Below are 26,337 nucleotides of genomic sequence, written 5' to 3'. Positions count from 1 at the left end.
GGTGCCTTCTGAATGGAATATCGGGCTTGACAAACGATGATGAGGTTCTGGGTTCTGGTGTGGCCTGAAGCAGGGAAGGGAAAGTGGAAAAGCTGGAGTTTCTGGGTACCTTGCAGTGCTTTTGGGAGGACAAGTGGGGCTTGTAGAAATGCAGAGTCCTGGGCCACCCCTGAGCAACTGAGTCTGTCTCTGGAGGTGGGGCCTGGGACTAAGCTTCTGGGTGAGTCTGCTGCACATGGTGCACGAGAACCATGTAACTGAAGTAGGAAGATGGTGCCAGACAATATTTGTTGAGAGCTGACTGTGCTCAGAGGGCAGTCTAAATGCTTTACTTGTAATTGCTTCTTTAATCCTCCACACGGCCCTGTGAGGGAGGTACTGTCATGATTGGCCTCCCTTTGCAGAGGCACAGAGAAGTTGAACACAATCCCTGAAGCCACCAGCTGGGGCCAGGTGGGGCTGGGGCAGGAGCAGGGCAGCCAGACCCACAGAGGGGAGATCAGAGGAGCGGTCGCTCATTCCCCATCTACCTCCTCCTCCCACAGCCCACTCCGCTCCCCCACACGATCCCACGGCCCCCACAGGCATTGCAGGGAGAGGCAGGAGGAACAACCGGGGGCTCGTATTGAGTCCCAACTCTGTGCCAGGCTCTGCTCTAGGTGTTCATTGTAGATTAATTTCCTTAATCCAATAGCCCTGGGGCGCCTGGGTGGCTCAGTTGGTTAAGTGACTGCCTTCGGCTCAGGTCATGATCCTGGAGTCCCGGGATCGAGTCCCACATCGGGCTCCCTGCTCAGCAGGGAGTCTGCTTCTCCCTCTGACCCTCTTCCCTCTCGTGCTCTCTATCTCTCAAATAAATAAATAAAATCTTTAAAAAAAATCCAATAGCCCTGGAGGGTTGTGTTGTTATTACTGAACTTCACAGATGCAAAGCCTGAGACACACAGATGAGATGGAGTCACTTGCCCAAGGACACACAGCTGGTAAGCCTGGAGCCAGGATTCAAACCCAGGCTGTCTGGCTCTGTAGGCAGTATCTCATCTCTAGATAAATTCACCCACAGCCCTTGCCCTTCATCCTGGGCTCTGTGAGCCTGTGTTGTCCAGTGGCATTTCCTCTCATATTCCAGAGAGGCCACTAAAGACTCCAGGGGACATGCATGGCAACTATCACAAGATTTTCAGAGCTGGAGTTGATCCACCAGGGGGAGTGAAAACTGCAGGTCTCACCATAACCATGAACTCTCTGAACCACTAGGGGGCAGGAACTGGCTGCATCAAGCCCAGGGTCCTACCTAGGGGAGATGTTCTCAGGAGAAAATGAGGGAGGCAGGCCATTCACAATGACCAGCTATTCAAGAGCCACGCCTGCCTTAAATGTGAGCCAGTGGGGAGGAGGAAATGTGCTTAAGTCCTCTTTAAAGTGCACATCAGACCTCAGCATCCATTGTAAGAAGCTTGAACAAGAAAAGTCAACTAAAAACAAAGCAAGCAGGGGCACCTGGGTGGCTCAGTTGGTTGAGTGGCAGACTCTTGGTTTCAGCTCAGGTCTTGATCTCAGGGTCCTGGGATCAAGTCCCTTTTTGGGCTCTGTGCTCAGCACAGAGTCTGCTTGAGATTCTCTCTCCCTTTCTCTCTGCCCCTTGCCCTGCTTGTGTGTGCGATCTCTCTCTCTCTCTCTCTCGCTCTCCAATAAATAAATAAATCTTTAGGGATGCCTGGGTGGCTCAGTCATTAAGCGTCTGCCTTTGGCTCAGGTCATGATCCCAGTATCCTGGGACTGAGCCCCACAAAGGGTTTCTTGCTTGGCAGGAAACCTGCTTCTCCCTCTCCCTGCCCCACGCTTGTGTTCCCTCTCTCACTGTGTCTCTTTCTGTCAAATAAATATATAAAATCTTAAAAAAAATCTTAAAAAAAAATAAAAACAAAGCAAGGAAGTAATAAATGTTGGAATAAAAATTAATGAAATAAAAACTGAAAAACATTAAAGAAAATCAGTGAAGTCAGCAGCCAGTTCTTTTAGATTAATACAATTGATAAAACTCTAGTCAGGTAGATTCGGAAAAAGCAAGAAGATACAAATGACCAATATCAGGAATGAGAGGGGTGACAGCATTACAGACTTTACAGATATTATAAGGATAATAAGGAAATATCATGAATGACTTTATGCCAATTAATGCTACCACTTAGATAAAAGGAACAAATTCCTTGAAAGACACAAACTACCAAAACTGGAAGAAATAGATAACCTGAAAAGCCCTGTATCTATTAAAGATACTGAATTTGTAGATAAAAATCTTAGTGCACAGAAAACTCTAGAACTAGATTGCTTCATCACCAAACACCACATTATACCCAAGCAATTCGAGAAAACTGAAGAGGAGAGAATACTTATCTAGTCCTTCTATGAAGCCAGCCTCACCCTAATACAAAATCCAGACTAGGATCAATACTACAGACCAATATTTATCATGAACATAGAGACAAAAATCCTCAACAATGTATTAGTGACTTCAATACAGATTTAAATGCATCATGATTGAGTGGGGGTTTGTCTCAAGAAATCAAGTTTAGTTTAGCATTTGAAAATCAGTATAATACCTCATATTAAGAAACTTGATATGTAGTCCATGAAGGACATCTCAGATTGCATGGGTATTTGATGTCCCATGCTTAGATATTCATCTCTACGAGGACTCAGTAGCAAGACAGGAGCTGTTTTCCAAAATTAAAACAGTTATCTGTAGACCAGGATAAGGCTTTTCTCTAAAGCCCTACACATCTGTGCTGTGTTTCTCTTATTAGAGCTTGCCAGAGCATCCATAAACATCCTCATTTGCCACAGATACTCTGAAAGTGTACTTGGTTCTGGCTAGGTCATAAGGACAAAGTGGTAGAGAAACTTGCACTGCTTGCTGGAGAGCCTATTCTTGCTCTGATTCCTCCTCAAACCGGTACCTTAAGAGTTACTCGTAAATGCATCAGAATAACACTTTTAATTGTGGTATGCATTACCTTAAAAATTAAAATGGCCTATGAAGCTTTGTGCCTTTTTGTACTTGCAGACACTTCATCAAAGTGCTGGGGACCTGGGCTTTTATGAGATTGTATCTCACCTTCTTCCTCATGTATATTTTCCTAATGCCTTTAAATGCTTATTAATTCCTGCTCATCAAGTTTAGTCAGCATAATGTTACCAAGGTATTGGACATATGTGATGTTCTGTGATGTCCATATGATCAAGATTTTTATAGATTATGTTACTGTAGAGTGCACAGTAGTGCTGGGAAAAACTATGAAGCTGTCCTGATAGCACTGCCAAGTAAAAGCAAGCTGATTCTGATGGTCCCTACACCTTGAAATAGGGGGAAAAACATTTTCAAGGGCAATAGTGAATCCCAGGTGTCAGGGGCTGGGTTGACTTTAAGGACAGTGAAAAGTCTTGTTAAATGGGGGTGGGATAAGTCTTGTGAGGTTTTTTTTTTTTTCCTAATGTGTTCACTTGGCTAGGCTACAATCCCATTATCTAATCAGATGCTAACCTAGGTGTTGATCTGAAGGCAGTTCTCAGATGTAATTAAAGTCCATAAAGTCATAATGAGATGACTTAATGTAAGGGAGATTATCCTGGATAATCCAGGTAGGACTAATACAATTAGTTGGGAGGACTAGAAAGTAAGGCTGAGGGGAGAGAGGGAGAAAGGGGGAGAGAGACAGAGACGGAAAAGAGGAACAAGGAGGAGGGGGGAGGAGAAGGAGGAGGAGAAAAAGAAGAAATACTTCCTGTGGACAGCTTCCGTGCTTGAGTCTCCCTTCCTCATGGCTTGACCTATGGGTTTTGATCTTGCTTAACCAACCCCCATAATCATGTAAATCAATGCCTTGTAATCCCTCTCTTTGTCTCTTTCTCTCCTCTGCATTAATCCTGACTGATACAAGTCTCAGCATCCTTTTGTCTCTCAAATTAAAATGATGGCCTTTGTCTCTCCAATTTCCCCCAGTAGTATTGCTTTGCTTATTATCCTGTTAGAAGAGAAAGCTCTCCACTTGGCCTTTCTTCTCCCAAAAGCTCTCCCTCCATGGATCAGAGAGCCGCAGGGGGATTCTGCCAGTTGCTAATTATGTCTCTTCCAATTACACGTTAAAGAATTGGAGAAATAATCACAGAACAGGTCCATGTAATTATCAGGCCCATTCTGAATCAAACTCGTGCCAAAACTCCATTTACCATTTAACCACCATTAGCCCACTTTGGTGGACCATAAAATTATTTTGGGTTCTTGGAAAGTAGCATAAATTCAGAGCCAGTATCGCATATCCCCAAAAGTTCTGGGTATTTTTCCACAGGGCACCATGATTCTCATAAATGTCAACAGGCCAATTTGGAAAGACTTGAAGGAAGACTTGGAGTACATGCTGTGGCAAATTTGCAGGATCCCTTGCTTCCCTTTCAATCAAGGGGTTCCTGATCCTGAACTGGCTTTTAACTGGAAATTGGATGAAAAGTTCTGACTTTCCATTTTGGCAACCCAAGTCAAGTTTCTAACCTGGAGATCCTCCTGATCAATTAACATTTATTTTTTATTTTTTATTTTTTTAAAGATTTTATTTATTTGAGAGAGAGAGAATGAGAGAGAGAGCACATGAGAGGGGGGAAGGTCAGAGGGAGAAGCAGACTCCCTGCCGAGCAGGGAGCCCGATGCAGGACTCGATCCCGGGACTCCAGGATCATGACCTGAGCTGAAGGCAGTCGCTTAACCAACTGAGCCACCCAGGCGCCCTCAATTAACATTTAATAGGTGGGCCATCTATTTCCTTTCTAGGGAAACTGTGATCAATTAGCAGTTGCCAAATATTCTGATTACCAATTCATCCTTGCTATCCATTACAATAAGCGTGCCGTCTTTTTTTCTGCCAGTTAAGCTCCACCACTTTCTCTATGTTGCTCATATATCTCATCATCCCCCATTGAAATCAGGGAGTGCTTCTCAATGGCAGCATTTCCGACGTAATAGAAAACAGCTTTTCAAGAATATGGATGCTCTCCTAACTAACGTATTTTTCAATTTTTTAGTGAAGAGATTGTTGTTTGGGTCCTCTCAGGAAAAGTAATGGTGGGGTCACATGTGTTGGCAAAAGATAAATCCACTCCAACAGTCCAGTCTCCCCAAGCCTTTGGATTCCTTACTTATACCGAACCTGGAAAGTTCTCAGCCTCATGGAATGAAGGCCATTTTTGAGTTTATTTTCCAGTAACCAACACAGTAAGTTATCAAAGCCATTTTCAGCTGTGTGATCTAATATTAAATCCAGAATCTTTGATAAAGGTACCCATCCATTAGTTAGGAGCAACCCAGTTTATATTTTATTTGGTCTAACATATTTAGAATCAATTGCTGATGTGGAGAATGATGTGGTTTTGCAATATAGGTGAGGTTTGGTGGGGTGAGGTCTGGAGCCAAGGGCCAAGAAAGAATTCTTGAGACGTCTTTGGTGCAAAATGGTGGTTTTATTAAAGCATGGGGACAGGGCTGGAGGACAGAAAGAGCTGCTGCACTGGGATCGTGAGGAGCAGTGGTTATATTCTTGGGAGTTGGGAAGTAAGGAAAAGGGAGGTTTCAAAAGAACTTTCATATGCTAAAGAGGACCTACAAGATACTGGCGGCCTTGGCATTGTCAAGTTAAGGTTGTTTTCCCCACTAGCAAGGTATTAACATTAAGATAGTTGGGAGATTCCTGGAAGAATGTCACACATGTCCCACCTGGGAGTGGGGGTGAGGGGAGGTTGCAGGTGTCAGCTTGTGCTTTGTCTTCAGCTAGCCTTCTACTCCCTCATCGGAGAACAAAGGCAAAAGAAAAAGAATTAAACTTCCTTATAACTTACAGCCTATTGACAAGTACTTGGGACTGGCAGAGTGACCTTCCTGAAGGAGTTTAGCTGCCTTGGTGTTAATACTTGGCCAGAGGCAAAAGGCAACCTTAACCTAACAGTCGCCTAACCCCCAGGATCCTGTAAATCTTCTTCAACATATAAAAATCCCTTTGGAAACTTCTGTTATCACTACCCCCTAAGATATATGTTAGCCATCATCCTCCAAGCATATGGCCCACTGATATACATCTTAAGAGTCTAGTGGACTAGGGTTTTACTAGACAGTAGTAAATGACCTTTTCCTAACAACAGCTAGTCCCTCAAGGTCCTGGAAACTTTGCTTCCAAACTCCTTAGAGACTTAAGCTATCCATAGCCCCCTTATATTGAAAGTATATAATCAGTCACTCCTCACAACCCCAGTGAAGCTTTTACTGTCCACGGGTCCTGTCCCCATGATTTAATAAAACTACCTTTTTGCACTGAAGACATCTCAAGAATTCTTTCTTGACCGTTCGCTCCTGAACCCTAACATTTTCACATCAGTTGCTATACATATTCCCCATGTCTGCTGATAGAAATTAACAAAAAAAGTAATTATTTTGAGTAAGTTGTTTAATCTTTATTCTTGTCCCCTTGGAGCATGCTGAGATCTGAACCAAGTTATGGGTCTACTGGCAACAAAGAGTGGTTGGGATGAGTTTTAAGGATCTTGGAGGAGAAACTTCATGCAACTGGGAAGCAGACTTCTGAGAAAGGGGCTCCTGTTGGCTGGTGCAGTATTCTGAGGAACGTAATAAAGCTGGTTTTGGAGCATTAAAAAAACAAAAACAAAAGCTAACAACTTGTAAACTGAAACCAACTTCCCCTGATTGGGTGAAAAGCCATTGCCGGGTGATGTTTAGAGGAAGAGGAAGCAAACAGGAGACAACAGTTTTCTTTTCTCCTCCTTCAGCCTTGCAATCTTCCTCCATTAAAGGATCCTAACAAAGGAGCAAACCAGTAAAGAAGACAGGTGGTTTTCAGAGTCCCAGACCCAGCACTGCAAAACAAGAGTACAGAAATATAGATATGTAACCAAGAGATAAAAGCTTAATAACCACCACAATTTATTTAAAAGAGTAAGTGATGTAATGTATGTATGCACAGAAGGGTGCCAGGCATGAATCGAGGTAGTGATAAGGAGAAAAAGAGGAGGGGGAGCAGTTTGGAGTGGTCATGCAAAGTTAATTGCTAATGACTTGAGGAACATGAACACTGAATAAGGGCTCACTGGTGTTGGCCATGAAGGAAGTCATAGATGACCTAAAGTAAGTTATCTTGAGTTGGGGGCATAAGCCAGATTATCCAAAATTGAGCACTGGATAAAGGTGAGGAAGTAGAAACAATGGATAGCAATATCTCTCTTGAGAAGTTTGGCGATAGAGGGAAGAAAAATGGGATTACCAGGGCCGAGAGAAGTTTTCTTCCATAAACCACAACTTTGCAGGTTGCCTGAGGGACCTATTGGATGAGACCAAAACTCTCACTTCACAGTGAGGAGATTGTGGCCAAGCTACCCAAGGTCACAGAATCATCCAGAAAATATCTCAGACAAGACAGAAAGACTTGTTCCTTAGTTTTTGGGAAACCCCAGGCCAGAGTGTTGAGGCATTTCTGAAATAAAGGCTAAATTAACCTAGGAATCCTCCCCCATTCTGCAAACTTTTGTCATCATGATCAGACCCACTGCCATCTCTGGCTATCTTCCCCCCCCCCCCCCCCCCCCCCCGCTCACATGGCACTACGGAGGCAGGACATCCCGCAGTTCAGAGCTGCAAAAAACAAGTTTATTGTGAAAAGATTACAGGGAATCAGCACATGGATTCTGGTGGGGAGTTACAGGGAAATAGCGTCTATTCAGAGAAGTAGGGGAGATCCCTGGAGTCCAGGGTGGGTAAAGAAACTCCAGGTGGCATCTGAATAATCAACATGAACATCTATATAGGTGATGGTCTGGAGTGTGGAGGACATTCCAAGGAGGAGATCAGCAAGCGGGACCTGATTTTGTGTGATATAATAAAGATATTAGTCAACCTCGTACCCCTCTTTAAGGAGGGTGTAAACCAGAGCTGAGAGCCTCTTCCTCGCCCCTAGCTCACTTCCCTTGTAATGCTGTCCACTATCCATGGTGCTGAACCATCTTCCAGTCTGGACATCCAGCCACTGCCTATCCCTGGATAAAAAATTCTGTTCCCTGTAGTGTCTCTCATCAACTATGATGGATTTTCCTTGTCACCTTGACTTACTTCATGACACAAGGATGTAAAATACTGCCAAATGTCCTGCTTGATCAAAGGACATATTTCTTACTTTTAATATTGGCAACACAGTCACATTTATAAAATACTTTCTAGGTTGAACCAAATATGTAGACTGAATATGACATGGGGACACGGTTTGGAGCTGCAGTGATAGATGGCAGCCCAGATATATTGGTGGGTATAAAATGAGATGCTCTAGGCTTTTCAAAGTGCTGCAATTGGCAGCAAGTTAGTTAGAACTGCATTGTCCAGTATGGCAGCCACTAGCCATACGTGGATGTTGAGCACTTCAGTTGCAGCTAGTCCAAACTGAAATGTTCTATAAGTATGATATACACACCAGATATCAAAGACTTAGCACAAAAAATAGGAGGTAAAATATTTCATTAATAATTTTATATTGATTAAATGTTGACATGATAATATTTTGGATATATTTGACAAATGAAATATATTGCTATAAATATAATCTGTTTCCTTTTCCTTTTAAAATTAAATTTCATCACTAGAAAATTCTAAGTTACATGTGTATTTTGTGTTATATTTCTATTGGACAGCATTAGTTTAGAATCTTACATAACTAAGCTATCAACCCAAAGACATAGATTCAATTATATTGTTGGCCATTCGATTTCTTACATTTCCTTTCATGGACTGCACCTTCTTCTTGGTGGCTCAACCCATCACATGAACCCTTGTTCTCAGAAAGCATGTGTATAGTTTGCTACAAACTTATCCTTACCACTCATTCCCTCATCCTCCATGACTCATATGACCAGTCACCTAGAGCTTCTGCCCATTGTTCAGAGCATCAGGTCCTTTCCTACTCCTGTGTATTTGCATATCATGTATCCTCTGCTTTTAATGTTTTTTTTCCCCCATAAAGAAAACTCTTAATCATTCTTCAACATCCAGTTTAAATCCTGCATCCTCTTGAAGCCCTCATGGAAGTCCCCAGGCAATGCTGCTGGATCTTACCTCTCTGCTTCCACAGACTCCCAACCAGAACACTTTACTGCATATAAAATTGCCTATTTATTTGTTTGACCCTTTACTAGGCTGGGGACTCTTAGGGCTATGTCTAATTCATTTTTGTAATGCTGGCACCTGGGATACAACAGGAAATAAGAAAAAGTCCTTTCTTGCATGAAATATACATTCTAGTAGTGGAGACAGAAAAGAAACAGTATAGTAAAAAGTCAGATAATAATGAATTTTATGAAGAAAATTAAGGAGGGAAGAGAGTGGGAGATATGCTTTTTTTGAGAGACCTGAGATGATGACACTTGAGCAGAGTGTATTCAACATAGAATAGTTGCAAATAAATACAGAATACATAAATAAAACTCTTTTTACAGAAAGATGCCTCGTATGGCTGAGCCCCTTCCACATCTAGTCACATTGCTCTCCTTTCTTGCTTCTGAAAGGAAAACTCATTCCTACTTCAGGGCTTTTGCACATGCTCATCTTCCTGTCTGTGGTGTTCTTCCCCTCGGTCCTGGCACAACTCCTGCCTTATTGTTCATGGCTCAGCCGAAAGATCTCACAGAGCTTTCTGCCTGACTCTACTCTCTTAATTTGATGCCTCCTTCCCGTCACTCTCTCACACCGTACTTGGTTTCCTTTACAGTACCCACCATCCTCTGAAATTTAGTTGACTATGCATTTATTTCCTAGTTCATTGTCAGTACACCCAACTAGGATAGAAACTCCAGGAGAACAGAGTCTTGTGTTGTTCAGGGCCATATCCCTAGTAGTTAGTGCATAGTAGAAGCTTCACTGACATTTTAAGAATGAATGAACGACCCATTTATAATGACCCTAAAGTCCAAGTGCCATCACTAAGGAATGGAAATATGCTCTGATCTCTCACCAGATTGGCACAACCATGGCTTCTTTACTTTGGGGATATTTGGATGGTGGCTTGGTACCTGCCCTGCTACAGCAGCAGACCTAGAAGGCAAAACAGATACCTTAGACAGTGGGAGTAAAGGAGGATCAGAGAGGCTGAAGGAGTTTTCTCCTGCTCCACATGGGGGCAGAGCAGGGTCAAGGAATGAGCCAAACACTTGAAGACATGAGGCTGGAGCTGGAGGCTCTGCTTAGTGGCTGGCATCTCTGATCACTTCACTGACGGTTCTGGGCCTTGTTTTCCTCATCCATAAACTGGGAAGAACTGCTCCCTCCCAAGCTAGTAACTTAAGAACTATACATTGAAACAAGACCGTGGCGGAAGTTGACATTACAGCAGCTGGTGGTCTCCATGGCCATGTCTCCAGAATGGTGGCCCAATATCAGCGGAGTGAGGGTATTGGTCAAGCTGCCCCACTCACATTTACTTTGGGAGAATCTGGGACCTGCACTTTGGGAGCTTTAAGACTCATTCAGATTAATTGCCTCAAGCTTCCTCCTTCATAAATAGTGAGCTCCCTGTCAGTGGAGGTATGTGAGCAGAAGACAGAAAAGTGCTTGCTGGGAGAGATATTTAAAGGAACTTTAGAAACCCCAGCAGCTAGCACTTAATAGGACTAATGAATCTTCAGTGAATGAAGGAAGAGTCCTTTACGCCCAGAAAATTCTGTTGGTTTTCAGATTCCCATTGGTTTTCAGATTCAGATTCCCAGCTGCCTGCTTCGGCTTCTGGACCTGGAAACCTCGGGTGCCTGGAGGTAGAGACTACTGGAAGGGAGCAGTCTTTGGGCTGAAACCAGGCCAATTTTCTGCTCGTTATGCAACACCATCCAATCTAGAAGGGTAAATGAAAAATCAGGCAGCTTTTCTTCCCCAGAGAAGCTCCCATTTATATCTCAGCTTGTCTCAGCTTTGGGACCAGAATGGAATTGAAACCAGCCTGTATTTGGCTAGTGGTGGAGGTTCAATGGCCAATGCGGCAGAGTGCTTAACCCTGGGCGTGGTGCCCAGGACTCCCTCAGCAAGCGGTCCCTGAGTTTATGAGGATCATTATTAGCAGGGACCATTCTGCCTCATGGAGGCCAGGATGTTTTGTCTGGGAGAAGTGTCAGGGGAGAGGAGATGTAAAGGGTGAGGGAGGAGTCTGAGCTTTGTCCCGGGGTGTCCTCTGTCTTCTCACCAACAGCACTTACTAATCAGTTCGTTAGTCACTTGCGGATTCAGATTATAAAGATGCAAATTAATGAAGGGACACGTCTGAAAGACAAGAAAGTATGCAAGAGTCAGGAGGAGGGCTTCACCAATGGAGGCTGAATATTCACAGGGCAGTCAAGGCAAGTTCTCCTTCTAAGACAATGTATCCTAGGGAACAACCAAGTAGGGGGGTTGGGGGGACAGACTGCCCAGAGGTCACATGTCAGCTGAGCTATTTGGCAGCTCTGTGACTTAGGTAAGTCATTGGCCATCTCTGGAACTTTTTCTTAAATCTGGAAAATGGAGATAATACTGTTATTTAGAATATGAGATTGTTTTGGAGGATAAGAAAATTCATGTAAGTTCCTTAGCACAGTGCCTGTGTGCTTAATGAATATTAGCTGTTCATTTTATGATTACTTATACTTATTTTAGAGATAAGGAAACTGAGTCTTGGAGAGGCTTATCAACTTATCTCCAGCGACACAGGTGCTGATTTTGACTTGAAGAATTAAATAATATCTGTAAAGCACTTTACCAATGCTGGTTGCAAAATGGGAACTTGGTAAATGCCATTCTTCTCTCCCTAACTCTCCGTCTGAAAGATTTACTTCCGGTTTATATAGATATATTTTAAAGATTTTATTTATTTATTTATTTGGGAGAGAGAGAGAAGAAGAACTATGGGAAGGGGCAGAGGGAGAGGGAGAAGCAGGCTCCCCACCAAGCAGAGAGCCCGATGTGGGGCTCAATCCCAGGACCCCAAGCTCATGGCCTGAGCCAAAGGCAGCCACTTAACTGACTAAGCCACCCACGTGCCCCGGTTTCCTTCCAGTTTATTAAGAAGATATAGTCCACCAAGCTCTGGGTCTTAGACTAAAAAACTGAAGTAGTTTGGGTTTATAAACTTACTTTTGCTCCCAAATTATTGATTATCAGGTCTCCCAGGACTCTTTCTACGTTTTCCACAATAATTTGTTTCATTGGGGTGATGCTAAATGAAGAATGAAAGTAGAACAGATTAAATTTTCCCAAATTCTCCTTTCTTTACATCACTTATGTGCTCAGTTGACCCCACATTATTTGAAGTCTCCTTGTTTCCACAGCTTTCCATGACCCAGCCTTGCCCTTCTGCTCCAACCTACGTCTTAGGGCTCCTTAAAATTAATCTTTCAGTTGAAATCATCCTGCCCTCATCATTGTTTCCCATGAACCCCCTCTCCTTGCCTATTTTGTTCCTCTCTCCTGGAATTCCCTCTTCAGCTTCTACCACGCTTTTAGGTCCTGATCACTCTCTTTCCGGCACTTTCCTGTTCCTCTCATTATCTAATGCTCCAACAGAACTTTTCTCCTTAGCCCAATGGTCATGCCTTCATGGAAGGAGTAGTGTAATATTCTCCAGTTGGGGGAGAAGAGAAAGAAGCGGGGAAATAGCAGTGTAAATGTGTCTTCAGATTCCTGACTCAGTCCATAATCCTTACAGGTAAGGGTAAATCTCATTCTCAGGCCAAGTGTTTGCTTTATATATAAATCAGCTAATCTACCACTTCCAGCCTGAGGATGCAGATTTCCCTCAAAGGAAAGACTAGTTTCCTTCAACATCTCAAAAGACAAAAAAAGATACAGAGCCACACTGACAGAATTTCCCTTGGGGGAAATGGCTGTGAGTCAAGGGTGTCCTTACCTGGAAAACAGGACAGGAGGGCATTACCAAACGTGTAAGAACTCAGAAAGGATTCCACACTCAGATCTTTCTCGATCAAGTGAGCAGCTGGGAGATGAATCAAAATAAAGAAATCATGAATGAAAAAGACCCAGTGTACAATAGATTGGTGATGACTATTGGATTCAGTTAATCATGGACATGAGCCTAAATTTTAAAAAATCTTATAAAGAAGATTAAAAAAAGAGATTATAAGTTTAGAAGATAACACTTAGTAAAAGGGCAAACCTCTGAAAACAGTTACTCTGAAGAGGAAGTATCACAGACCAATAAACAGATGGTAAAATCCTTGCTTTACTGGTAGTCAAGAGAATGGCATCCATGGGATTTTCTGCTGAAAATCCCTACTGAAGAGAAAAGTTGTAAAAATGAGAATAATTGGTCCAGATTGGCTATGGGGTGAAACTTGACCAATGTCAGCCAGAAACACCTCACTTCAGTTCTATTGGCGAGGTATTTGGTAGGGGATTTGGAATGCCTTAAAACTATTACATACCTTCAAATTTAAAAGTCATAAAACTGTTTATACTCTTTAAGTAATCTTAGGAATCTATAATTTCCTGCACTGAAAGGTTCAGGATTATTTACAACAGCAAAAAATTCAGAAATAACCTAAATGTCAGCCAATAATTGAGTGAGCCTGCTTTGTTTGTCCTTGGTACTATTCAGTGAATCTCTTTTCATGCCAGTGAAAATATTGTTTTCATAATAAGCAAAAATTTTAACTGACATGAAGTTCTTTTTGTAAGACACACATCCCCATATACACAAAAGGCTCATTGGAGAAGGGATTGTTTTGCTAGTGAGGTCTTTCAGGTGAAGCCTCCTTGGGGCTACAGCACAACCAGTTGGATGCAGAGAGAGAATCATGGAGAACTTACAAATTTTCGGATTGGATCCATACAGTGTCAGGTGCAATCCTGCAATGCCCAAAGGCAAGTTGGTATTTGCTGTCTTCACCCTTCTCCAAATAAAGCTGGACTATCATATCTGTCCGTACATGGAATATGCAGGGATTAAGAGCCGGAAACCTGTGGGAGGGAAGAATGAAGGCTGGTGGGAGAAAGTCTCAGAGCTTAATTCCTGCCATTTGTTTCCAGAATGAGAGTTCCCCCATGTTTGTGGAGGACCCTCAAAATCACCCTGTGAAGGGGAGCCTGGGTGGCTCAGTTGGTTAAGCGACTGCTTTCGGCCCGGGTCGTGATCCTGGAGTCCTGGGATCGAGTCCCGCATCGGGCTCCCTGCTCGGCGGGGAGTCTGCTTCTCCCTCTGACCCTCTTCCCTCTCGTGCTCTCTATCTCTCATTCTCTTTCTCTCAAATAAATAAATAAAATCTTTAAAAAAAAATCACCCTGTGAAGATCATTTCCTCATTTTTCAAAAGAGGTGATTCGGGAGAACGGGGATGGCTTTCTCCAAGTCGTGCATCCAGCCAGTGGCGAAGCCAGGTAGGTCTGTGTTCAGGGTGTATAACTGATACCCCCTATCTCTGGCTCAAGGGACAGTTAGAAAGGAAGTGGTTGATTCTAAGTATAGGATCCTATCAAAACTGAGAAACTGTGACTTTGGAAAGTACTTTTCTAGAGGTCACAAACTCCATGGCCTCCAGGGCCAGGCTTGAGCTGGAAATGAGTAAGGGAGACCAGGGACTGGTTTTCACAGAGAGGGGTGACAGCTGCGATGAACTGAAGAATGCCTGTTCTCCCTGAAGATGCACCGTGCAGACCGAACAAAACACATCTGTGCACAATCTCTAGGCAATGGTGCCAAGGGGCATTGGGGTCTAGAGCAGATTCTGTGTCCTTGTCTTAAGTTGTATTCAATCCGAGCTAGGTGGGCTCAGGAAGTCCAAATAAATGAGGGTGGGGCTCTCTGGATAAAGCAGAGAAAGGAAACCGGCTCAACCTGCTCTGCTTTCCCTAGAAAGGCCCCAGCTTGGAAGCATTCAAGTATTCCCATGCTCTAATCCTACCGGAGAGAGTAGGCCCAGGCCCAGAGAGGGAGGGTGTTTTTGCCCCAACCACACAATGAGACTTCCACTGGACACCCTTTAGTTATGGCTGCTTCCCACACCCACACATCAGCGGATTACCAGTGACTTGCAGCTGTTACTTACTTTATTTGTATGGAAAATGCCAATGGTATCCATAACTCAACCCCCTTGAAGTTAGGGGAGTTCTCAAGGCAGACCTGAAGGAGTCGAAGGTCTTTGATCTGTACCCTGGGTGAAAAAACAACATAACAGGGAAGGTGGCTCTAGCCGTGGGTGGGCCCTGCTTTGGGCAAAGGCAGGTCCCCTGCAGAGCAGAAGCTGACTGTATGCAAAGATGGTTACTGACTCATTAATCATGTAATTTATCACGTAGCTGGTATGCTCAGGGAATATAGTCCTGAGCAAAAAGAACCTCTTGCCTTAATGCATTACAGAATGGTCACGTCTAGCCCTTTGGCCAACACCAAGCAGGCTGGAATAAATGAGTGAATAAATAATGAGTAGAAGACGGAAAGCTATAGACAGCTAATGCTTGGGCAGAGCATATATATGTAAAACAATAAACGCAGTAAGTGAATACATAATGTGTCAGGTGATGGGTGCAGTGAAGAAAAAGCCTGGCAGGATCAGGTGAAGAGGATGACACTGGGAGGAGTGGTATTTTAGAGCACCAGGGAAGGCTTCTCATAGCAGGTGACACTGGGGCAGGGTCATGGATGAAGTTAGGGTACAGGTATTAGGATAGCCAGGGGAAGAAAGGGCCAGGCGGAAGACAGAGAAAGTGCACAGGCCCTGAGGCTGGAACAGCAATGGGCTCAGTGTGTGTGGAGGGGGTACAGTCAGAGCTGGGTGGCAGGGGGCCTGTGGGCCATTGGTAAGACCTTTGGGTTTGGTTCTGAGAACAACTAGAAGACATTGGAGGATTTGAGCAAGGGAGTTACATTGTCTCGCCGACTTAGAAGGATGCTTCTGGTTACAGGTGGAACAGAATGGGGGAGGAGGGGGCTTGCTGTGGAAGCAAGGGGACCTGGGACCATAAGTCAGAGGGAGATGGTGGTGGTTCAGACCAGAGGAGGTGCAGAAAATGGTCAGGTGCCTGGCTGACAGGGTGTGTGGACAGGCTGCATGGGGGTGTGAGTGAAGAGAGGGGCATTGGATGATGTCAGGATTTTAGGTCCGAGCGACTGGATGGGTGGAGTTTCATTAGTTAAGGTGGGCTGGGCTGGGGGAGGAGTAGGCGGGGACGGGTGGGGGTCAGCAGCAGTTTTGAACGTACTGAGAAGAGGGCCCTGGGTCATCATTGTCTTCTTTTTTTAAGATTTTATTTGTTTGAGAGGGAGAGGAAGAGAGAGCATGAGCAGGGGGAGGGGTAGAGGGAGAGGGACAAGCAGACTCCCTGCTGAGTGGGGAGCCTGACATGGGGCTTGATCCCAGGACCTGAGATCATGACCCGAGCCAGTCAGACACTTAACCGACTGAGCCCCCCAGGCGCCCCGGGCCCTGGGTATTCTAGGCTCTGCTGGCCAGATGGCATCGATTTTTGTGATTGCCACATCTTTACTGCAGAGGTTATTATAACTGGTACTGCTGACTGGGGGCTTACTGGGGACAGGGAGCTGTGTAAGCACATGACCTGTGTTATTTCACTTAATATTTACAACAGTCCCATGGGGTCGGATGCTATAGTTCCCCATGTAACAGGGGTAGGAGTTGAGTCCCAGAGAGGGGAAGAGACTGGAAGTGAGCAGCCATTCTCTTCCCAGACAGAGAGACTGAACCCAAGTCTTCAGCATCTCCCTAGCTTCTGCCTCTACCCCCAGTGGGAATTTCTCTCCACCAGTGGGTCTTAGTCCATCAGAGGGGGAAGGGCTGTTAGTTGAGGAAAGGGCCTCCGTAGAGTCAGAAAATGCCAGGAGGGTGCTCACAAACCAACAAACCAGGACAGTCTAGATATGGGGGGTTCTGATCAGAGACCACTCACATTAAATTGGCATCTCTGTTGGTGAGCAGGCCACCCAGGATGTCCTGGTTGCCTCTTGCAAGGGTGAAGACATTCTTCAGCGACCCCTGGAAGTCAGTTGTCTGCAGGGCAGAAAGAATGTTCGTACCAAGGAGTCCTTGTGTCAAAGCTGAAAAACAACCTATCCGCCCCCCCAACCACCACCATTAGACATTTAGATGCCAAAGATTCTCAGTTGCAGCCTTGACCTCTAAGCATGTCCCACATATGGATCTTACTCCTAGTTTTCCTGGCCTGCTTGGTGCTGGGCCAAGTTCCAGGTGCAGTCATTCAGCAAATATTTGTAGAGGCCTACTGTGTGCCAGGGCCATGCCAGGCTGCACCTGTGAGAACAGGCAGCACTCTCTGCCCTCATGGAGCTGGCGTTCTGGTGGGGATGAGGGAAGAGAGATGATAAAGTAGTGAGTAAAGGGACATGTGTGAGTTAAATATAGATAAGTGCTGTGAAGGGGCTGGTTTCAAAATATTCAACAACCAGCTGGGCACAGGCACCAACCAATCAGAAAGGACATCAACCATAGCTCTGTAGCCAGGTCCTGTGGCTCCTGGGCTGTGCCAGGGGTTGACTCATTAGATTTTGGTTGGTGAGGAGGCTGGAGTCCTGGGGCTGAAGGCGGGATGGTTGGGGTGATGAGGGCACCACCTGGGGAGTCTTTGGGCAGGGGCTACTTCCCAAGGAGTTTAGAAAAACATTTCAGTATTTTAACCACCAGAGCCATACCAAGCATTCTGCTGAAGCTATTTTTGTCATGAGGGAAAAATAAAAGGCAGATTGAGGAATTGAGAATATTGGGTGAGGGCAGTAATTCATGCAAGGATGTCAAGGAATGTCTTCAGCAAATGTGACATTTTAGCAGAGACTTGAAAGAAGGGAGGGAGCCACGTTGATAGTTAGTGGAAAAGTGTTCCAGGCAGAGGGAACAGCAAGTGTTAAGGTCCTGGGGTGTGCTCCATGTGTGGGAGAGGCTACTGTGGCAGGAGGGGAGCCACTGAATGGGGGGTGGTAGGAGAGGTGAGCAGGGGCCAGTCCAGGTGGGGCTGGGCCTTTGAATAGATAGACCAGGGCAAGGAGACAGGAAAGAGGGGAATCTTGGGAGAACAGTATTAAATATAGTAATGTAGTGATGATCAGAATGGCTAATAATTAATCATGTTAACTGCCTCCCAGGCACAATGCTAATTAGAACTTAACCCACATTGGCTCATGGTCTAGACTTTTAGGAGAGGCCTAAGGTTCTGACAAGGCCAGGTGTGACCCAAGGCAGGACACTCTCACCATTGGTGATCTGAGAAGAAACTCTGGACAGGGCCTCTTGAGCAGAGGTTGAGGCCAGCAGCCCACAGAGGAGAATGAAGAGGCCGGAGACCTTTAGCATCTTGGGTCAGGCACCTGTGGGGGAGCAGGCAGAGAGGGTCAGCTGCAGGGTCATTCTCTGAGAGAGAATTCTTTGAGAGGGTCTCCCCAGAGCTTCGGTCTATGGTGGCTACAGAACTCATGTGGCTTATTCTACAGATGGGGCCGGTGAGTTTCAGAGAGGAGACATGCTTCTTCTCACAGTATAGAGCAAGAAATGAAGATTCCAAGAGATGAAGTCACCTGCCCAAGGCCACACAACTTATATATAGGTTTCACCCTCATAAAACATAAATCTAAGCCTCAGCAGAATCAAAGCAATCCACTTATATTCTGTCTTTTGGCTATCTTCCTTCCTCTTTGGAAAAAGATGGCACCATTCAGATCCTCTATAATTTTTATCATAATGTCTAGCATCCAATGAAAAATGACAGGGCACATGCGCACACACACTCTCACACACACACACACACACACAGGACAAATGAACTGAAATCCAGGAAATTAAAATATACAATATAACAGACCCACAGGTGAGTCAATTATTCAAATATTGAGCAGACAGCAGGGCAAACAGCCCATAGAGGATGAGAAGGAGACCTGAGACTTTCAGCATCTTGGGGCAGTACTTGTGGGGATCCCAGGTAAGTAGAGTCAGTTTCAGGACCACTGTGGTGCCTTGGGTCTCTGTCAGTTGATTCTGGATGGGCTGTACAGTGGGGCAGACTTTATAAATGGTGAGTGACCCCCTTGCTGGGGAGAATGGCACTGGGTGATGGACAGCTGGGAAACTGATGAGAAGCCCTCAATCTCACCATGTCTGACCAATACCTCCAAAGCAAACATTCCTGCATAGAAGGCCTGGGGAATTAAGGGGTTAGGGACTCAACTTATGTGTCAATAACATATTTCAAACTGTACATCATGAATCTCACCAAATGCAGAGGGGCAGAGAAGGTAGGGAGCATTGAGAGAGTCTGGAAACTGTGTTCATGACTTTTTTTTTTTTTAGATTTTCTTTATTTATTTGACAGAGAGAGACACAGCGAGAGAGGGAACAGAAGCAGGGGGAGTGGGAGAGGGAGAAGCAGGCTTCCCGCCGAGCAGGGAGCCCGATGTGGGGCTCGATCCCAGGACGCTGGGATCATGACCTGAGCCGAAGGCAGACGCTTAACGACTGAGCCACCCAGGCACCCCTGTGTTCATGATTCTTGTTCATGGCCCTGAAAGAAGGGAGGGAGCCAGGTTGATAGTGGAAGAGTCCCATGAGTGAGGTGGACCCAGTCCCATCAGTGAGGGATGAAGCCACCAGTCTGCTCTGAGTGGAGGCAAGGGTGCATGTACCCTGGCCTCAGTTGAGAGAACCTTGGGGTCTAGCCTGGCTCTACCTATTCCTTGCTGTTTGATGCTGGACAGCTCTCCAGGCCGTTCTGGGCCTCAGCTTTTCCATCTGTAATAACAGTAGCTGGCATTGACAGGCAGTTTTCACAAATGCTTGTGGAATCCTTGTAACATCCTTATGATGTAAAGACTATTATTAGTCCCACTTTATAGATGAGGAAACCAAGACTCAAGGGAAGAAAAAGTTGCCCAAGATCATAGGACCAGTCTAGAGTAGAGTCAGGATTTGAGCCCAAGCTTGTAACTTTGACACCACATCCCAAATTCCTCCTTTTAGAGCAGAGCTGAGGCCTCCTTGTAGGGTGGGAGTCACAGTTCTCTGTTGCACTGGGAAGACTTGTTCCTCAAGGCCTGAAGGACAGATATGCTCCATCATCTGCTCCCTAAGCTGGGACCCCGCTCAAGCTTTAATTTAAAAAATGTATTAAAACATATATTTCAGATTATTTACAGGAGCTGTGTTTACAAGGGAACATTTTTAAATATAGAAATGCATAAAGAAAGCAATATCTCTACTTAGAGATAATATCTGCTAGCACTTCTGTTCATTGCTCTCTATTCTTCATTCTGTGCAGCTGGATATACACACAGATGTGGAGAATACTCAGCCAGCTAACCTCTTCACAGCAGGTCTTCCCGAAGGGACGACTGAACAGTATACTTTCTTGTCTGCCACATTAAGTCACTTAACCATTCTGGCAAAGAACAGACAGTTCCACAGAGTCTAAGCCATGGGGACCTTGTCATGCTGATCTCCCACCAACCATCCCTAAATGCTGCCTACTCACTGTTTCCCTGGTATGCCCCACCCCTCCTGCCACAGGACCTTTGTTCACGCTGTTCCTATGGAAAGTAGCAAGCACTCCATAAATCTGTGTTAAAAGAATGAATGAATGTGGGGCGCCTGGGTGGCTCAGATGGTTAAGCGTCTGCCTTCAGCTCAGGTCATGATCCCAGGGTCCTGGGATGGAGTTCCGCATTGGGGTCCTGGCTCAGCAGGGAGCCTGCTTCTCCCTCTCCCTCTGCCTCTCCCCCTGCTCATGCTCTCTCTCTCTCTCTGTATCTCTGTGTCTCAAATGAATAATAAAAAAAAGTCTTAAAAAAAAAGAATGAAGGAAGGAAGGAAGGACCCATTCTTTGAAGCCTTGTTCTAATCTCACCCTTACCAAGAAGGTGTTACAGATTTCCCTGGTAGAAATTAGTCTGATTCCAAAGCTGCACATTTGTCCCCCTATTCAACCCCAGGTCTGAGGATATTAGCTTCTTCCTTTAATTTGTCAGCTTTTAGGGGCTGTGTCTAAGTTTGTCTGTCTCCCTAGGCCTCGTACTACATACTTTGCACACCTCATCTCATTTCATCCTCTTCAAACCCTAAGAGGGGTTGAAGCTCCAACACTCACATTATGGGCAAAGATGCTGTACTCTGAGAAGCTGAGTAATGTGCTTCCAGCCCCTGGAAGAGCCAAGACCCACACCCAGGAGGTAGACTCTGGAGCCAAGGTCTTAATCACAATTCAGCTTCATGCAGTATGTTTTCTACCTATGGACACATGTTAGAGCCAGAAGGCCATTCTAATGTGGGTCATTTGAGAGCAGGGGTTCCCAGCAGATGTTTCGGCATGACCACCCACCAAGACATCACTGCATGCCCCCTCTTTGTAGAATGTAAGCAAGAAAGCCCAGGAGAGGAGGCAGAAAGGGCAGGTAGGGGTCAGAGTCTAGGGGAAACATAATGCCAGGCTTGGAGCCTCAACCCTGAAGGTTTTTTTTTTTTTTTTAAAGATTTTATTTATTTATTTTAGACAGAGGGGAGGGGCAGAGGGAGATGGAGAGAGAATCTCAAGCAGACTCCCCATTGAGTGCGGAGCCCGATGTGGGGCCCCATTTCATGACCCTGAAATCATGACCTGAGCCGAAACCAAGGGTTGGTCGCTTAAGCGACCGTGCCACCCAGGTGCCCTAGTTTGCTTTTTAATAGACTATTTTTCTGAGTAGTTTTAGGTTCACAGCAAATTTGAGCAGAAAGTGAAAAGTTCTCATATACTTCCTGCCCATTATGCACACACAGCCTCCTCCATTACCAGCACCCCCGCCAGAGTGGGGCATTTGTTATAATGATGAGCCCACACTGACACATCATTATCACCCACAGTCCACAGTTTATATTAGGGTTTGTGCTTGGTGTTGTATATCCTATGGGCTTGGACAAATGTGCAATGACATGTATCTACTATTACAGTATGCAGAACAGTTTCATGGCCCTCAAAATTTTCTGTGCTCTACCAAATCATCCCTCCCTCTTTCTGAACTCCTGATAATACTGATTTGTTTTTCTTATTGTCTCTATAGTTTTGCCCTTTCCAGAAAATCATATAGTTGAAATCATCCAGTATGTAGCCTTTTCGTATACTAGGCTTCTTTAACCTAGTAATATGGATTTAGGGTTCCTCCATGTCTTTTCATGAGTTGATAGCTCATTTCTTTTTAATGCTGCATCATATTCCACTGTCTGGGTGGGCCACAGTTTATCCTACTGAAGGACATCTTGGTTCTTCCAAGTTTTGGCAATTATGAATAAAGCTGCTCAAACCTCCACGTGCAGGTTTTTGGGTGGACGTATATTTTCGGTTCCTTTGGGTAAATGCCAAGGAGTGTGATCTCTGAATTGTGGGGTGAGACACTCTGGAAGCTTCGATCAGGGTTGTGAAATGCACGTCCACAGGTACCATTGTCAGCACACCTGCTCCCATTGGTCAGTTGGATGGGCAAGCGTTTGCAGAACAATAGGGACAAATGTGACTTTGCCCGCTGATCTTGGGTACAAGCGAAGGAGAATCAATTTGTTCCTTCTTCTGGAACCAAAGGTGAGGTCTTGCCTCTTCTTACAACACTCCCAAGCTGAGGAGGATGGAATGCAGGCTCCTGAGCCATCAGCGCTGGCCCCAGAGCCTAGTCTGGGGGCCCAGGATAGCAAAGGCTCAGCATGAGTAAGCTGCAGGAGGGACTGCTCCAGCTCTCCTCTCGTGGGGACCCCTTCCCTGGAAGCCACGCTCTCTCCCTGGTCCCAGCCCAGCTCTCCACCCCAACAGCTCCTGCCCCTGGGTGGGACCTTGACCAGCCATGGCCTTTGCCTCCTTTCAGTCCACCAGACATATCACCTGCCAGAGGATACTTCTGGAAACTGTTGAGGCTGTCTCTCCCCTTCTAGAAACCTTCCATGGCTTCCTAGTACCTAGCCCAGCAGTTCTCAAAGTGTTGTCTGGGGGTCCCCAAGAAACTTCCAGGCGGTCTGCAAGTTCCAAACAAATTCTAAATTAATATGAAGACGTTATTTGCCTCTTGTCTCTCATTTATCTCACAAGTGTAGAGCAGAATTTTCTCGATACTCCATGGCATGTGATACTACAACAGACTGAAGGCAGAGCAGATGTGAGGATCCAGCTGTTTTCTATTAAGCCAGTCATTATGGAGATTTAAAAAAATGTAAGACAGTCATTCCCAGTTATGATGTTTTTGGAACATAGAGTTATTTTTCATAAAAATTTGACGTTTTGTTAAAATGCAATCCGTTTGTTTTATTTTAAAAGAAATCAATAAATGTATATTTAAAAAATTTCTCAGTATTAGTTTCTTTTATGGCAAATATCGATGAGTGGAATGCATGTAGACAAAAGCTCTTTGAGGTGTTCGGATTTTGAAGGTGTGCTAAGAACAAAGAAATTAACTCTTGGCTGAGAGGATCACATCTAAACTGCCTCCAGCTTGGCATTCCAGATGCTGCCCTCCCCTTGACCTTCACACATTTATGCTCCAGCAGCATCCAGGTCCTGTGGGTTTCCAGGTGATGCCAGGTTAATTCTCACCTCCAGCCTTTGCTCATGTGGTCACTTCTGCTTGCTTGCAATGCCCTCGCCCCCTTCTCCCCCTGTTAGCCTTTTAATTTCAGCTCAGTCGGCACCTGCTCTGGGAGACCTTCCCTGAGGGCCCCTCACGGCACCCAGCTCCCCAGGGGAGGCTGTGTGCCTGAGTCCTGTACTCTTCCCCCCCAGAGCCCCCCATGGGCATGGAGATTTGCAGGAGCCCCCTCGATGCTGCTGCATTGAGGGCGGTGGGGGTGGTGGGGGTGGTGGTTAGGGGCTGGGAGAGGGGTCCCTCTTTGGTCACCCCTGAACTGCCTAGCACAGGGCCTGGCTTAGTTGGGTGCTCAACAAACTTCTGACTGAAAATCCATTTTATTTATGGCACGAACATTAACACAGAAACGAGTCACCCCAACAAATGAAATTTGTCAAATTGTCACATCCCTGCTCCGTTCCCCCACCCAGTTTCGGTTTTTTGCATCATTGTGATACCAGCTAAGCACAGTCCTAAGATCTGTATTTTCACTCAGCTGTGAAATACAGTATTTCCCCAAATTAAAAAAAAAAGTTCAGAAAATAATCTGTTGAGTTGATCTAACAACTGACTGTCCTAATTTGGGAACTTTGGCTTTTCCAGTGTGATGAAGTTTATTCTATTCCCATTCAAAGAGCAAATATTTAAAATAAAAGTGTCCATCTGCTGACAAATATATGGTGAAATGTATATAATCTCTCATCACAGTGTAAATAGAAAGATCCGGATTGGTAAATTCTGTGATGTGTTCCTGGGGTCATAAGATGTTCCAACGCATAAAGTAAATAATTCTGATCCTGAGATGTTATCCTCAAGAAATCATGCAAACATTGGAAAGATTCCTCATTTATTTAACTGGATTAAGCCTTCAAAATTGTAGCCTGCACTACAGTTTTGCACTCTAGTTTCTGGATGATTCAGGATCCAGTCAGGTTTTACCTTCTTTCTTCCCATATATCCCCTGATGACAGCTGTTCTCTCTCCTCCTCCCTGAAGCCTCTTTCATGGGGTGTCACCATCTCCAGGAAGCCCTCACCCCTCCTTGAGGTCTGGGCCAGGTAGGCCAGGAGCCAGGAGCCAGAGTCGGTCCCAGGGTGCCAGGCTGCCAGCAGGAGAATGCTGCCTCACTTGTCCACCCTGTAACCTTTTCCCTCCATTGGCAACATTAGTCACCAGTGGGGCCGAGTGGCCTTGCCCCCCACCTCCCCCACCCCATGTTCTGGCTTCACTCACCTAGGAGCCCCACATTTGGTCCATATCGCTTATGTCCTCAAGGGCCAGGGATCTGGCCTTGGTTGACAGAAAATAATGACAAGTCTATACCCCCAATCCTGGCTTGCTAGAATTTTCCTGTATACTTACCCATTCAGGTGCCCCAGAGATGGTGTCTGATTGTGTACAGAAAGAAGAGGTTTGTTCATTCATTCGTTCATTCATTCATTCAACATTTATTAGTGCTTGTACTGTATCTGGTCCTTCTCTGGGCACTGGATCTGCTCAGGAGAGGGAGGTACCTGCCCTCAAGGAGCTTGCAGGCTTAAGGCGCAGACTGATGAATAAAAAAGGTGAGAACCAGACTAGCCAGAGTTGACACTTTCTAAATGCTCTCTCCATATTGGACAGGAATGGCAAGGTAGCCTGGTTAGAACTACATGTTGGGAAGCACAGTGTCTTTTTTGGGAAACAAGGAGGAGCAGCCCTCACTTAGCTGGGGGTTGACTCCTGAGCAAAGTTTTAAGGCTGAGCAGGAGTTAGCCAGCCGGAGGAGAAAGCCGTGTCCCTAGTAGACCTAACAGCATGGACAAAGGCTTGGCACGGACTCAAGTTGGTTACTGCCCAAAGAAGCCCTGAATTTTGAGACCTCCTTTGCGTATTTTTTGTGGGAGGTGGGTTTGTCACAAAATAGTGAGGAAGGAAAACTCACCTTTCTTCCCTGGCTGGAAGGGAAGCACCAGCTCTAGAGGAGGTTGACTTTGGATTAAATCCAGCTTTGCCTCTGACCAGCTGTGTGGCTTTGGGCAAGTCACTTCACCCCTCTGAGCCTCAGCTGCTGCATCTTCCCCCAAGAAACATGCACTGCATCAGTCAGAAAAACACAGAATTCAATGAGATAATGTATGTAAAGTTTTAATACAGGGTTTCTCAACACTCTTGACATTTTGGCCTGGATGCTTCTTTGTTGTGAGAGGCTGTCCTGTGTACTGTAGGATGGTTAGCGGCACCCCTGGCCTCTACCCATGAGATGCCAGTAGCATCTCTCACCCAGTCTGTGACAATTAAAATATCTTCAGACATTGCCAATGTCCTGTGGGGGGCAAAGTCACCTTAGGTTGAGAACCACCAGGCTAATACAGTGCCTGGTATGGAAAAGAGGCTCAATAAGTGTTTATTTTCTTTCCCCTCCCAGTCTGGAGGGAGCACTAACTCTTGTCCTGTTGGAGCAGGAAGGGCCTTTAGTGATCACTGTGCAAATAGAGAAACAGGGCTCAGAGAGAAGTTAGCAACCTAATGTCACACAGCATGTTACTAGCGGAATGAGTTAGGTAGAATAGAGACAAAGTAGCCTTGACGAGGGGACCCCAAAACACAGTGGTTTAAATAAGCTCGCTCATTGCTTTACTGCCACAGGGCCCAGAGATGGGTGGTCAGGGGCTGTTGGAGCAGCTCTGTTC

At 45.3% G+C, this 26,337-nt stretch overlaps 1 protein-coding gene across 1 annotated transcript; it reads right to left on the bottom strand.

The window, feature by feature from the left end:
- Positions 1-10,115: 10,115 nt before the first annotated feature.
- Positions 10,116-18,392, bottom strand: LOC113938155 (latherin-like). The gene is made up of 7 exons (XM_027623344.1): positions 18,293-18,392; positions 16,978-17,125; positions 15,120-15,224; positions 13,886-14,035; positions 12,194-12,275; positions 11,281-11,344; positions 10,116-10,129 (listed from the first exon to the last, which is right to left on the bottom strand). Exons 1-7 carry the CDS (start codon positions 18,390-18,392, stop codon positions 10,116-10,118), a joined length of 663 nt encoding a protein of 220 aa, XP_027479145.1.
- Positions 18,393-26,337: the final 7,945 nt, after the last annotated feature.

This window comes from Zalophus californianus, chromosome 8 (genome assembly GCF_009762305.2).
Source record: "Zalophus californianus isolate mZalCal1 chromosome 8, mZalCal1.pri.v2, whole genome shotgun sequence".
Classification (NCBI taxonomy): Eukaryota; Metazoa; Chordata; class Mammalia; order Carnivora; family Otariidae; genus Zalophus; species Zalophus californianus.
Note: the sequence above shows the minus strand (reverse complement) of the source record. Positions and strands in the feature narration are given on the sequence as shown.

Bases quoted from the DNA above. Each gene is read 5' to 3' on its own strand.
- LOC113938155 (XM_027623344.1), bottom strand. From the start codon at position 18,392: ATGCTAAAGGTCTCCGGCCTCTTCATTCTCCTCTGTGGGCTGCTGGCC. The intron at 14,036-15,119 runs GTAAGTAACAGC...TCCCTCCCACAG, and splicing joins GCATTTTCCATACAAATAAA to GTTTCCGGCTCTTAATCCCT. The intron at 11,345-12,193 runs GTAAGTTTATAA...CTTGTCTTTCAG, and splicing joins TCAATAATTTGGGAGCAAAA to ACGTGTCCCTTCATTAATTT.